Below are 12742 nucleotides of genomic sequence, written 5' to 3'. Positions count from 1 at the left end.
CCCTTGCTTATAAAGTTAATGTAGAATCCATTCTGTCACCCTCTGCCAACCTGGTACCCTCCAGAAGTTTTTTTACTACAATTCCTGGCAATCTATTCATGCCAAAACACCTGGAAGCCCCAAGCTACCATGGTAAAACTGTAACAGTATTTCCCCCTGATGCTGTATGTGAATGCATGTTTTCTTTATAAAGTGGGAGATATTTAGCTCAATATTTGGAAGGAAAACCCATTATGTTTAATGGGGTTTACACCAAAACATGTTTCATAGGATTACAGCTTTAATGGCATAATTGCATTCTTAAGTCATAACTTAAGATTTCAATAGTAGCGCAAACATATTTTAAGATGAAATTTTGCTCTCTCACAGAAAAAAAGATTAATATTTTTTTCCAAAACTTTTAATTAAACCAGTTCTTTAACATATATTATAGAACTTTACAATTAGGAGAAGCCGTTTTGGACTGACGGAAGTTGGAGATTTGTCTCTTGATGACATGAAGAAAATTCGCTACCTCTCTCTGATTGAGCTAACAGCCTTCTATGATGCTTTAGGAATAGAGCTGAAGAGGAACCGAACAGAAAGAGTCAAAGGACGAGGTAACTGCATGTGTTGACAAAACCATGGCTAATAAATAAAAAATAAAAGCAAAGGCTTCTGAGAATTTTATTACTCAGTAAGGCTTTTTTAAAAAAATATATATGTCTTTTTATTTTACATTTTTAATTTTTTTATTAAATTTTTTATTAAATTACACAATACAAATATGCAGTAAGAAAAATTGCAAGCTATTATCTCTATGTAAACTAAAATACATTTTTATTGCTTTTTTAAATTGCAAATTCATTAAAGAAAAAGGAAGTAAAACCTGAAAGGAAAAAGGGGGGGGAAATAACCATAAGGACACACACACCCCATCTCACATTAACAATGCATTTAAAAACCAATACATCCATCTTAGGTTACACATTTTGATCAATAAATATGTATCCAAGTGAAGTTGGGTTTATACTCAGAAGTGTGTTAAGGGCATAAAACCATTGCATAATAGATGGTTCCAGGTTTTAAGTACAAGTCTCTTAGCGACTATTAGACCATAGCAGCCATAAGATCTATTCTTGTCCTGCTGTTAATCCCTATACAATAGGTATGTAATTTAAAAGTACGTTACCATCCACAAATTTCAAGGATTTTGCCAATGCAAAACTGATAATTAGAGGAAAGATATATCTCATGGATCCATTCTTTTCTTCTTGGTGCCTATATATACATTTATATTTACTATCCCTTGTTTTGGCACTTTTAAGTGTATATTTTTAGAACCTACTTGATTTTAAATATTGTGTTGTACAGGTGTTTTTTTAACATAACCTGCCCTGGGACCTTAAGGTGAAGGAGGGATAATTAATAGTAGTAGTAGCAACAAGGTATTATATAAATCTGTTACCTAAATGTATCTGATGGTCACTAACATTATATAAATGCTAATTGATGTATTTATTGACTCAGGGTTTATAAAACAAAAGACCAAACAGGAAAGGAGGAGGTGGAGTATTATATGTAAATGATACATACACATGTGAAGAGATCCATGACCTGGAGCATGAGATTTAGAGTATATAAATCACAATTATAGGAGAGGGAAACAACAGTGGTCTTACTGTCAGTGTCTGCTATAGACCGCTAAGACTAGAGACTGAAGACTTGGATTATGCCTTCCTACAGCAGATTACCAAACATTCAAAAAGGAGAAATATAGTAGTCATGAGAGACTTCAACTACCCCGATATCTGTTGGAACTCAAAGTCTGCCAAGAATGTAAGGTCCAACAAATTCCTCCATTGCCCTGCTGACCATTTTATTTCCCAGAAGGTGGAAGAAGCAACGAGGGAATCATCTATCTTGGACCTGGTCCTCATCAACAGGGAGGAACTGATCGAGGAAGTGGGAGTATTGGGAACCTTGGGTGGAAGTGATAATGTCCTCTTGGGTTTTATTATGCATAGGCAAGGGAAAGCTGAGTGTAGTTGGACATACTCTCTGGACTTTAAGAAGGCTGATTTCTGAAGGAACTGAAGGAACTACTGGGTGAGATCCCATGGTCAGAAATACTCAATGAAAAGGGAGTCCAAGGTGGATGGGAGTTTCTTAAATGTGAAATATTAGAGGTACAATTGCAGACAATTCCAACAAGAAAGAAAAGTCAGGGCATGTAAAGCAGATGCAGCTTACAGATGGGGTGAGAAGGGTATGTATAAGAAACTGAAGAAAGGGGAAATCCTGAAGAAATAGTGTACACAAGTAGCCAACAGTTGCAGGGAGAAAGTCAGGGAGGCCCAAGCTCAGAATCAGCTCAGGCTTATAAGAGAGGTTAGAAAAAATAATAATAAAGGTTTCTTTGGCTATGTTTGAAGCAAGAGGAAGAATAAACTAGTAGTAGGTCCTCTGCGTGGAGAAGAAGGAGAAATGCTATTGGCTGACAGAAAGAAGGTGGAACTGCTCAACATCTACTTTGCCTCTGTCTTCACCTAAAACAAAAGCAGTGCGCAACCTGGTGATAACAGAATAAATGACGCAAGGAGGGAGCTACAGCTGAAGATACAAAAAGAGGTGGAAAGGGAACACCTAGCTACATTAAATGAATTCAAATCTCCAGGACCTGGTGAGGTGCACCCAAGGGTGCTAAAGAAACTTATGGGTGTAATCTCAGAGCCTCTGTCCATAATCTTTGTGAATTCTTGGAGAACAGGTCCCTGCAGTCTAGAGGTGGGCAAAAGATGTCCCCATCTTCAAAAAAAGGGAAATAACAGGATCCAGGTAACTCCAGACTGGTGAGCTTGGCGTTGATACCAGGAAAGATCATCACAAAGTCAGTCTGTGAGCAGTTAGAAAAAGATGCTGTGATTTCTAAGACCCAGCATGGGCAAACGAATCTAATTTCTTTTTTGATACAAATTACAAGCTTGATGGATCTAGGGAATGCTGTGGATGTAGTGTAGCTTGGATTCAGTAAGGCTTTTGACAAAGTCCCCAATGATATTAGAGCAGAGAAGCTGGTAGAATGTGGGCTGGATGAAGTAACTCTTAGGTTTGTTGACTTATAGAACGTAAATTGATAGTGCTTCACAGGATTTTACTGTATAATTTCCCCCTATTTATTGTGGAGATTTTTTTCTTTTCTTTGGTTGTTCCTTTAACTGATATGCAAGTAATTCATGCCATTTATCAGCAACATGTTATTAATCACTCATTTTAAATTCTCTTTCTAAAGAAAATGGCCTTTTTGGTGTTCCACTAGCAGTCCTGCTGGAAAATGATCAGAAGAAGATTCCTGGAATAAAAGTTCCTCTCATCTTTCAGAAAGTGAGTGGAGCAAACTGACTTCAGTTCCTCCCTCTTTGTGTAAATGTATCTTTCACTTTAGATGCATTTGAGCTTGAATCTTTATTGTGAGGTTTGGGGAAAATAACTGGGGTGACTTCTCATATAATTAATCCAATTCAATGTGCTGGCGATGACCTTTAATGCCCTAAAAAAATGGGACCAGGTGAAGTGAGGATTACTTTTACTTGTACCAAACTGCCCATATCTCAAGATCTACCTCTCATGCCCTTTGGATTTCCAGCACCGCGGAAGCGAGTCCCTGCGCCACACAGCGCCACTCTAGTGCAGCATGCGAGCGGGCAGCTCAGATCGGGGGCAGCTCATGGGCCGGTCAAACGATCTCCGTGGGCCTCTTCCAGCCCATGGGCCTTAGGTTGGTGACCCCTGGTTTAGGGTTTTATGGCATTTGTTGACATTTATTACATTTTTGATCCTCAAGATGCCATGAGATACTTTGTTCTTTAATTTCACTTAAAAACTAGGATCTTCTTGTATAAAAAGCTGTACAGTGACTGGAGTATCTAACTACTAAAAATAGTGGAAGCTATCTAGCCAATGACAGAAAAATTACTAACTCTTATGCTAGCTTTGCAGCCTTACCATTTCATGTTTTCAGAGACTTGACTGTTCAACAAATTGTGAATGTTTCATTTCTGCATCAACAAACAGTATCTTTTGTCTGTGGTACTTTAGCTGTTGCTCAAGCTTGAAGAGACAGGTCTGGAAACAGAAGGAATTCTTCGAGTGCCTGGATCTGCTTCAAGAGTTAAAGTACGTAGGTTTTTCTCACCTATTTTAAAAGACCAATGAAGCTTTCAAAGACAGAAAGTGGGCAAGCTGTATAAAAGCATTTGCTTGTGTAAGGCTGCATAAATCTATTTTATTTAACTAGTACTTGCTTGAACTCAAGCCCACTGAAAGTGATAGGTCAAGATTCAGCTAAACTGGACAGTGTGTGACCAAGATGGGGAAAAGAATGAAGATAAAATACTTAGGAGACAAGGTTTCATTGTTGAAGAGCAGCTATTGACACTGAAAATGCAAGCTGGCAACCAAGGGAGGTGGGACTAAATTCAGTGCTCCTCACTCACCAAGGCCTCAGCTCAGTCGTGGGATTTCAGATTTTTAAAAAAGGACCAGATGCATACTGCCCTGGCTGTTACATGGAGGAGGAGAACTCAGACCCGTTTCCACACATGACTTCTCATTCACTTCCTCGGCACCCTTGGCCTCTAACTGCTTGAGGCACAAATCTTGAAATATTTTACTAATTTTTTATAATCATGCCTGACTTTTAATTTCCCTACATCAGTATGAGATGTGCAGTAACTACCCTTTTGTAACTTCTTCTTTAAGCAATTTTAATATTCCACAATGAACTTAAGACCAGCATGTAAAATCTAATCCTGCTCATAACAACCCGACCAAAACTCTTTATTTTCTTTTTTTCCTCAAGCTCCCTCCCAACCACTACACAAAGTCAGACTGTTGCTACACATTGTGTCTTTTGAGAATGATTAGCGAATACAGTTTTAAGTTGTCCTTTGGTGGTGGTGTGTTGTTGTTTTTAAAAAAACATTAAATTACTAGTAGGGTAACATGACTAGTTTTTTAAATTTATACATACATGGTTTTGAAGTGGTTACGTGAGAGTCATCAGAATTCCATTCTAGGCCACATAACTTTCCAGATGCATTTCAGCCCATGCCAGCGACATAAATTTTTATGTTTTGGTTTGTTTGTAATCAGTTTCCTCCCTGCATTTTTTCTCCTTAAAAGGCACAATTAAAGCCCTTGTCTTTCTTTTGTTTTTAGCAATGTTGTCTGGTTTGTTTTGGAAGGACCCAGCCAGCTTATGTCAGTGACTGCACACATTTTCTGTCTTAGTGGTGTGGGGAATAAAAATATTTGGGATTTGTTGCCCGAGTCCCAAGTTGGAGTTCCCTTGTGCCTAATATTTATTGTTTTGGCACATAAAGGGTGTGTCCTGAGGGCTGTGTCTAATTTCCTCCATGTACCGACCACCCCTGAATTGGAACATCTGCCACCTACCAACAAAAGCATGTTAGTCTGCATTTTGACAGTTAACAGCTGAGAATTATGGCTTTTTTAAAAAAAAAAAGCTACCTGAATAGGTACTAGATCATATTCAAGCCATATAAGATGATTTTCAGAAGCTTAAATTTAATAAGAGAAAGATTTGTTTATTTTTATTCTAGTGTGTGCTTTGATTCAGGATGTTACATTCTTGCCAAACAGGATATGGCAAAATTAAAAAGGCAGAATTCTCTTTATTAGCAGTAATTTATAAATGCCATTTTTGTCTTGTCCTGTAGAGCCTTCGCCAAGAAATTGAAGCAAAATTTGATGAAGATACATTTGACTGGGATCAGGTACGCAACAATGATGCAGCAGGTCTGCTGAAGATGTTTATACGAGACCTTCCAAGCCCACTCTTCACTGTGGAATATCTGCCTGCTTTCATCACTTTAGTGGAAAGTAAGTAGAATGGAATTAAAGTTGTTGAATTGTTGTTTTTAAAAGCAAGTCAGAGGGAGCAGGAAAAACTTCATACATTGTCTCTGCATCCTCCAGTCAATATAAGACCCTGAATACAGACCATTTGAAGACTTAAATCTGCCAGAAAATGGCAATCCAAATATATATTTACAGAGATGAGTTTATATGGTGAACTGAGACTAACAGAACAATAAATCTATGACCTAATGATAACTGGGGCCTGAACACCGTTAAACAATGTGACGCACACAAAAATATTTGAAAGTGAATTATATTGTTTTACCTTGAGACTGATATGTGCTATGTTCTACAGAAGACTGCTTTGAACTCCAGGGCAGGCTTTCTGAGATATCAAAGAAGAGTTGATGGGAAGCCTGCAGTGAAAGATGTCCTGCTCGTGACCCAAAGGATAAAGTATGAAGGGAATTTGTCCCTGAATACAAGGCTTCCTTCTAAGAGACTTGCTCCTTTGAAAACCAGAACATTTTCTGATTTAATTTATGTAGGATTATCAGCCTGATAGCGTGTGTAAAGAAGAGAGAGAATGTTTACTCTTGAGTAAATCCCACTTAGTTTTTTGGGGACTTACATTCAAGTAACTGGGTTGCAATCGACTAACTTTTACTCAGAGTAGACATGCAGAAATTAATGGACTTGAGTTAATCGTGGCTGTTAATTTCGATGCGTAAAAGTTCATTTAATACAACCTGCTGTGTGTAGGATTAAATTGAGAGGTTAAATGCAGAGCTAAGGAGATCACTCTGTTAGCTCAAGCATTTCTGTTTGCCTGGGGGAATGATTTCCCCTGTCCTCCCCCCTTGTGCGCTTCTGGGAGTTCCCTTTCCCACCCTCCTCTGCCAGTTTGGGGTGTGTGGATGCAGAGGGAAGAAGGGGTAAAGTTCAGTTGTACTAGAAGACGACATTGTATGGGCTTTTGCATCCAGCCCAAAGCCAGTATCTTAGGTATTGCGGTATTTTTTTTTAAAAAAAAACCCAAATATAAATATAAAGTGTTGGCTTTCCCCCAGATGGTTCTTTAACAGACTCCCCCCCATCATTTTATTCTTAGAAATCTCCAAAGTCAAATTACAGCTGCAAGCTTTGCATTTGCTGATCATGTTGCTTCCCGATGCCAGCAGGGACGCAGCCAAGGTAGGCACGTTGCTCAATGAGGTTTGCCATCTGTATTTGTTTATTTTTAAACGAGCCAATTCTATATGTAGAACCTAGAAGCAAAAACTCCCCAAACTTGTCATTTTCCTTTCCTCAGCTCGGGAAAAGGCTTTCCTGTGGGGAAAGCGTAGAGAAGGCTAGTTGAATTATTTCTGTAATTAATGGAACTCCTTCTTTTGCAAGCTTACAAAAATGCTTCACAGCAAGGATTCTCTGTTTCTATACCAGCACCGCCCCCAGCACTCACGTGAAATGGCTGAAGCCCACCAGTCACAAAATGGTGATGCAAGGGCAGAGTCAGTCACAGATTAGTGGCAAATGAAGACAGTTTGGCATAATCAGCTGACAGTTACTGACATAATTGTCTACTCATATCTAATTCACCATTGGAAATTACTAAATTATTTGCCACAGCATTTTCCTTTGGCAAGGAGTTCCATAGATCCAGTTTTTCTCATGCTAAGCACAAACCTTTGCTCTGAAGGTATTGTGACTCTGCATCCCAATTTACAGAGAATGTGCCATGCAGAGACTCTTAAGTGAAGAAGGCCTTTTATATATTTTTGCCCTTTCCACTGTTGTATACCTTTCGATGTGTTTTTAACTGTCCTGTAATTTCTCCTCCCCTTCTTTTTTCACACCCAGTTTTTAACTTTTCCTCACAACCCAAAATACTGTTTGTTATTATTAATAATAATAAATATCAACCTTTGATCTCACTTTCTAAATTCCTTCAACCCCTCTAGTCCTTTCCCCTCAAAGGAGAGAGACCTCCCTTCCCTCCTCTCCCCTGGAACTTCTTTGTCTCCCGGCCACCCTTTAGTCAGCATGCAAGGAGGTGCTGTCCTTGGTCCAGTCAAAAGGCTATAGCATGGCTGTGGTGGCAAGAGAGGAGGCACTGGGAGGCTGTGGCAGCACTCAGGCCCACCTGAAAGTGGCCCAGATCCCACCAGTATGTCCACTGTTTTGGAAACATATCTTTACACAATATGTTTAGTGGAAGTACATGCAGGTCGAATTGAATAACTTGCTAAATAACATCAATGGCACCTTGATTTGCTATTCATGAATGATTGTGCTAATTAATTTCAGGCATCCTTTGATGCTTATTTTGCAAGTGCCACAATTCAGTACTGAACTAAGCATAATTAAATCCATTGAAAAGTCGTCCCTAGCTTATGTGTAACTCAGTAGAACATGAGACTCTTCATCTCAGGCTCATGGGTTCAATCCCCATGTTGGGCAAAAGATTCCTGCATTGCAAGGGGTTGGACTAGATGATCCTCACAGTGCCTTCCAACTTCTATGATTTACTTTGGCGAAACTGAATAAAATTAATAGCTATGCAGGTCAGGAAACACCCTAAAGGGTCTCTGTGATCCAGTAAATTGAGTCTGAGTAGCCTTCTCTCTACTAGGCCCTTTTACAGTTCTTGAAGAAGGTGGTTGCAAATGAAAGGAAAAACAAAATGACTTTATGGAATGTATCCATGATTGTTGCCCCAAACCTCTTCATCTACAAAGGCAAACGTGCAAACCAAGAAGAGATGCTAGCAGCAGCCACTACAGCACATGTCGTGAGACTTTTGATTAAATATCAGGATATCCTGTGGATGGTAAGCAAAAGTTTTTATTCTGTCTTATTATTAAGGTTAAATAGACTTATCACATCTCCTTCGTAGAGCTCCTGTGATTTTAACTGATGGGTGCCGGGCAGAATCCAACAGACACATATTTTCAAAACATGGAAATGCATTGATGGAGAACGCTTGTGGAGTTTATTCCTTGTTTTTCTGAAGGCACCCCTGTATCGGGTAGTTTTTCATATCTGATGGTTTATTATATTTTTATATGTACTGGAAACTGCCCAGAGTTGCTGGGCTGTAAATAATATCATTAATTAATCCAATCAATCAATCAATCAATCAATCAATTATGCAAGCAAACTCTGAAGAAGCTCTGCCAAATATGAGATAAAACTGATGCTAGAGAATATGTTACCTTGATAATTCAAAGCAGTTAAGATTTTTTTTTTTAATGGATAAAATTCTGTTACTTTAAAAATATGCCAGCTAGGGCTTAATTTAAAATAGTTCTTTTTGTGTATTAAGATACGAATGAATTTCCATATAGGTATAGCTTTCCCACTTGCAGGATTTCCAGATTACTCCTCTTGTTGTTGCACAGCAATATACTGGCTTTTCTGCATACTGGTCTCTGCATACGAGATGAACATTACTTCTCCAGGTTTGATTTAAATGACCATGTTTCTTGACCAAGAAGATCCACTTTTGAGGATCATCAGTGATACCTCTCACACTTGTTTCTGAACATTCAGTCTAGCTGGCAAGAGAAAGCACCTCTGAGCATATACTGAGTACCATTTTCCAGTCGGAAAAAAAAAACAGGCTTCATGCCAGCTTAATCTCTGTCTTGCAGTCTTGGAGACCCTTGCAAATACATAGTCTCTATTTTTACAAATGCTAATTTCAGTTTCACAGAAGTCTCGTGCTGAGGTGGCTAATTTTTCATACAAGCTGAACAAGTCCAGGCTGAGAACTAATGCAGATATGTTTAGTAATTTCACAGAAATAGAGACCGAAGTGCAAAATATAAAGCACACAGAGCATTTATAGGCAAACTATTTCTTTTAAAGTACCGTAATAAATCAGGGGAACAGCCTGTAGTAGAGGCACACATGAAAGATATATTTGTTAAAGCTTCTTTCTCTTAGGTTTCGCAAATCCTTGCTAAATACTAAGGTAGGAAGTCTGAGAAGCTGGAAGAATGATAACCCAGTAGTGACAAGCATTTTTCATCTATAATCTCTTTGATTTGTCATTATGCAAGACCATGAAGGCTGGGCTTGATCCACCTTGTTACAAATGGGACTTCTGAAGCTTTGTAATAAGTGCACTGTTAGCATGTAAAACTATTGATACGTTCAAGAACTTTGCAGTAGGAAAAAGGCTTAAAAGGGGATATTGCAGGGACTCACCACCTTTCTCTGTAGAGAATTAAGAAGCTGAATAAGTAGATTTACAGCCAGAACTGTTACTTCAATTTCAGGGATGAAAGCTATGATTGATGAGATAGTGCAGAAAATGCCACTTAAGATTCTGCATGCTTCTTTTCAGGAAGTTGAAATGAGACCTCTGTTTTCAAGATTGTACACTGGGATTTTCTACAGTAGGATTATGTTCCAGGAGTGTGTGCGCGCACTGGGGTGGAAAGGCTTTTAGGAAGTAATTTGTAATGCAGACACAGTTTTATTTTCTCCCTTCTTTTTAGGTTCCAACATTTCTGATATCTCAGGTGAGAAAGATGAATGAAGCTGCCATAAACAATACAAAGAGACAGCTGATGTTTGACAAGGGTGTGCGAAGGCTATTGAGAAGAAAAACTATGGAACGGGAGAGGCCTGAAAGAACAGAGGTGGTATTAATATTTTTACTGTTTGTGGTGGTTAGTTAGTTGCATTTATTTATTTTAAATAAAAATTATGCCATAGGCAGTTCGCAACAACGGCATTAAAAGAATACCATACAGGGAAGGTTGTTCTAGGGCTTTATAGTATGAAGCCAACACACTGAATTGCGCCAGTGGCAAGGCTTTTCAACTACTGAAGGACAGATGTATTATAATTCGGGCATGAACCCCAATCCTTCCATACAAGGGGCTCCAAGTGGAGTCTGAGACATCAGCTGGAGCCTAGGACATGCCTCGGTGTCTTCCTTCAGCGCTTTCCTTGCACAAGCCCTGCTCGGTGTTTTTGTTCTGTGTGGTTTTGCCCTTCTTAAGCATTGTTTTATTTTGCTTATGTTTTTTTTTTATTGCTTTTAAAGTTTCTTTGAATTTTGTTTTTAACTTACATTAGCTGAATTGTTTTCTGTTGCTATCTGCTTGGGGGGGGGGTTCTCTAAAATGCAGGGCATAAAGTGTTAAAATATGAATGAGACATGCCTTAATTTATTTCCAGGCAGTGCAGTTCCACTGGGCGGGTATTGGCTGACACACCAAATCAAAGTTCTGCTTGGGCTTGGGCTCCATAGGGCAAAAGGTGGGAGGGGGAGAACAACCTATCTCTGCCCCCCCACCCCCAGGTTCCTTTTAGAGTCTTTTTCATTGGTCCCAGGGCTTTTCAGAAAATGAAGACTAGCAGCTATCCCATATTATATTAGATCAATGGATGGTACTGCCTTTGAAAAGGATTCTTTGCCCAACCAATTTGTTGACTTTAGCAAGTTGTTTTTCTCCTCTGTTTCTACAGTCTGATATACCAGAAGGGGTGATAAGAGTTCATGCTCCATTGCATTCAAAAGTCTCTATGGCAATCCAGCTGAACAATCAAACAAAAGCCAAAGATATTCTGGCGCGGTTTTACTGTGAAAACAGGTGAGTAAAAGCAAGAAGATGAGCAACAGCTCATGGGAAGATTTTGGAGGAGAACCATACTATTCTTTTCATTATTCCAACTTCAGTTTTATCTAACTGTGTGAGGAGCGAGAGAAGCTTCCATTCATTCTTTACATTCTTCTGACTGGTTATACATGCAAGTTTCACACATGCAAGAGCTGACAAGACTCAGGCCAATGTAAAGCAGCCAGGTGATTGCTTTGCAGGCACACAGTTTACAGCCCAATTTGTTTTCACCAGTCATCAAACAACTTCCAATAATTTGTTGGCTTTGGGCACCAAATGACGACAGCTGAGACCATTATGGGAGGCAGGTGATGCAAGCCCATCAGGGGACTCCATAGGTGGCTAAAATCCCGTCAGATTAAACTTTACCACTACTAGCAGTCTGAGGATATGATTGTTAATGTTTTGTTTGTTTTCTTTTTTAGCCACGAATCATCAGAGAAGATGCAGATTCAAAGTTTACATGAAATCGGAGGAAATATAGGTTAGTGCTTAAATCGAAACAATAACAACCTTGTCTTCTAGATTGGTTTTTAGATATGTACCTAAAGTCAACTGTGATGAGCAGCAAGCAGGGCAGAGTCATCTAGCTTTGCCAGGAGAAATTGACCCATGAGCCACATACTACTGAAATAATGGAATCATGGGGTAGCATTAAAAGTCTCATTCTGCTGCCTCATGTATAGCTTACCATGAAAGTACTCCTGCCAGTACTCTAGCTAGAGTGGGTAATAAAAGCATCTGCCCAAGGCCCCAACCTGAGTAGGGACAAAAATGGGCATAAAAAAACCCTAATTATTTCAATAATTATTAAAGTCAAATTTACTGTATTTTTCGCTCTATAACACGCACCAGACCATAACACGCATGTAGTTTTTAGAGGAGGAAAACAAGAAAAAAAAATATTCTAAACGAAATAGTGGATATATGATTTTTGTGGTTCATGATGTGGCCACAGACATGTGATCTGACAGTGAGTTTGGAGTAGCCCAATGCAAAAATCCTGAGGATCCATGTGGATCCATGCTTTGTAACCACGGAGGAGGGAAGGAAGGGGAACCATGGATCCTCTGCTCCCCCGCAGGCATTCACTCCATAACACGCATAGACATTTCCCCTTACTTTCTAGGAGGAAAAAAGTGAGTGTTATGGTGCAAAAAATACGGTACATAATGTTGTAGTTTTTAAACGTTAAGATATGTTTGGAATGTGAAAGATGAAAAAACAAATAGAACTTCTTGCTC

General features: G+C 39.0%; 1 protein-coding gene across 2 annotated transcripts in view; it reads left to right on the top strand.

Annotated features, from left to right (window-relative positions):
• Positions 1 to 12742, top strand: part of ARHGAP28 (Rho GTPase activating protein 28) — a 64361-nt gene that overhangs the window by 46669 nt on the left and 4950 nt on the right. For both annotated transcript variants that reach the window (XM_083622584.1, XM_083622585.1), the window contains exons 6-14: positions 434 to 599; positions 3272 to 3363; positions 4078 to 4155; positions 5721 to 5883; positions 6974 to 7056; positions 8495 to 8692; positions 10368 to 10511; positions 11347 to 11471; positions 11924 to 11982. In XM_083622584.1, the coding sequence (XP_083478710.1) occupies positions 434 to 599; positions 3272 to 3363; positions 4078 to 4155; positions 5721 to 5883; positions 6974 to 7056; positions 8495 to 8692; positions 10368 to 10511; positions 11347 to 11471; positions 11924 to 11982 (1108 nt within the window). The remainder of the gene's footprint in view (positions 1 to 433; positions 600 to 3271; positions 3364 to 4077; positions 4156 to 5720; positions 5884 to 6973; positions 7057 to 8494; positions 8693 to 10367; positions 10512 to 11346; positions 11472 to 11923; positions 11983 to 12742) is intronic.

Source organism: Podarcis filfolensis, assembly GCF_964270895.1.
Source record: "Podarcis filfolensis genome assembly, chromosome: 7".
Lineage (NCBI taxonomy): Eukaryota > Metazoa > Chordata > Lepidosauria > Squamata > Lacertidae > Podarcis > Podarcis filfolensis.
The sequence above is the reverse complement of the archived record's forward strand: the minus strand, read 5'-3'. Positions and strand labels throughout refer to the sequence as shown.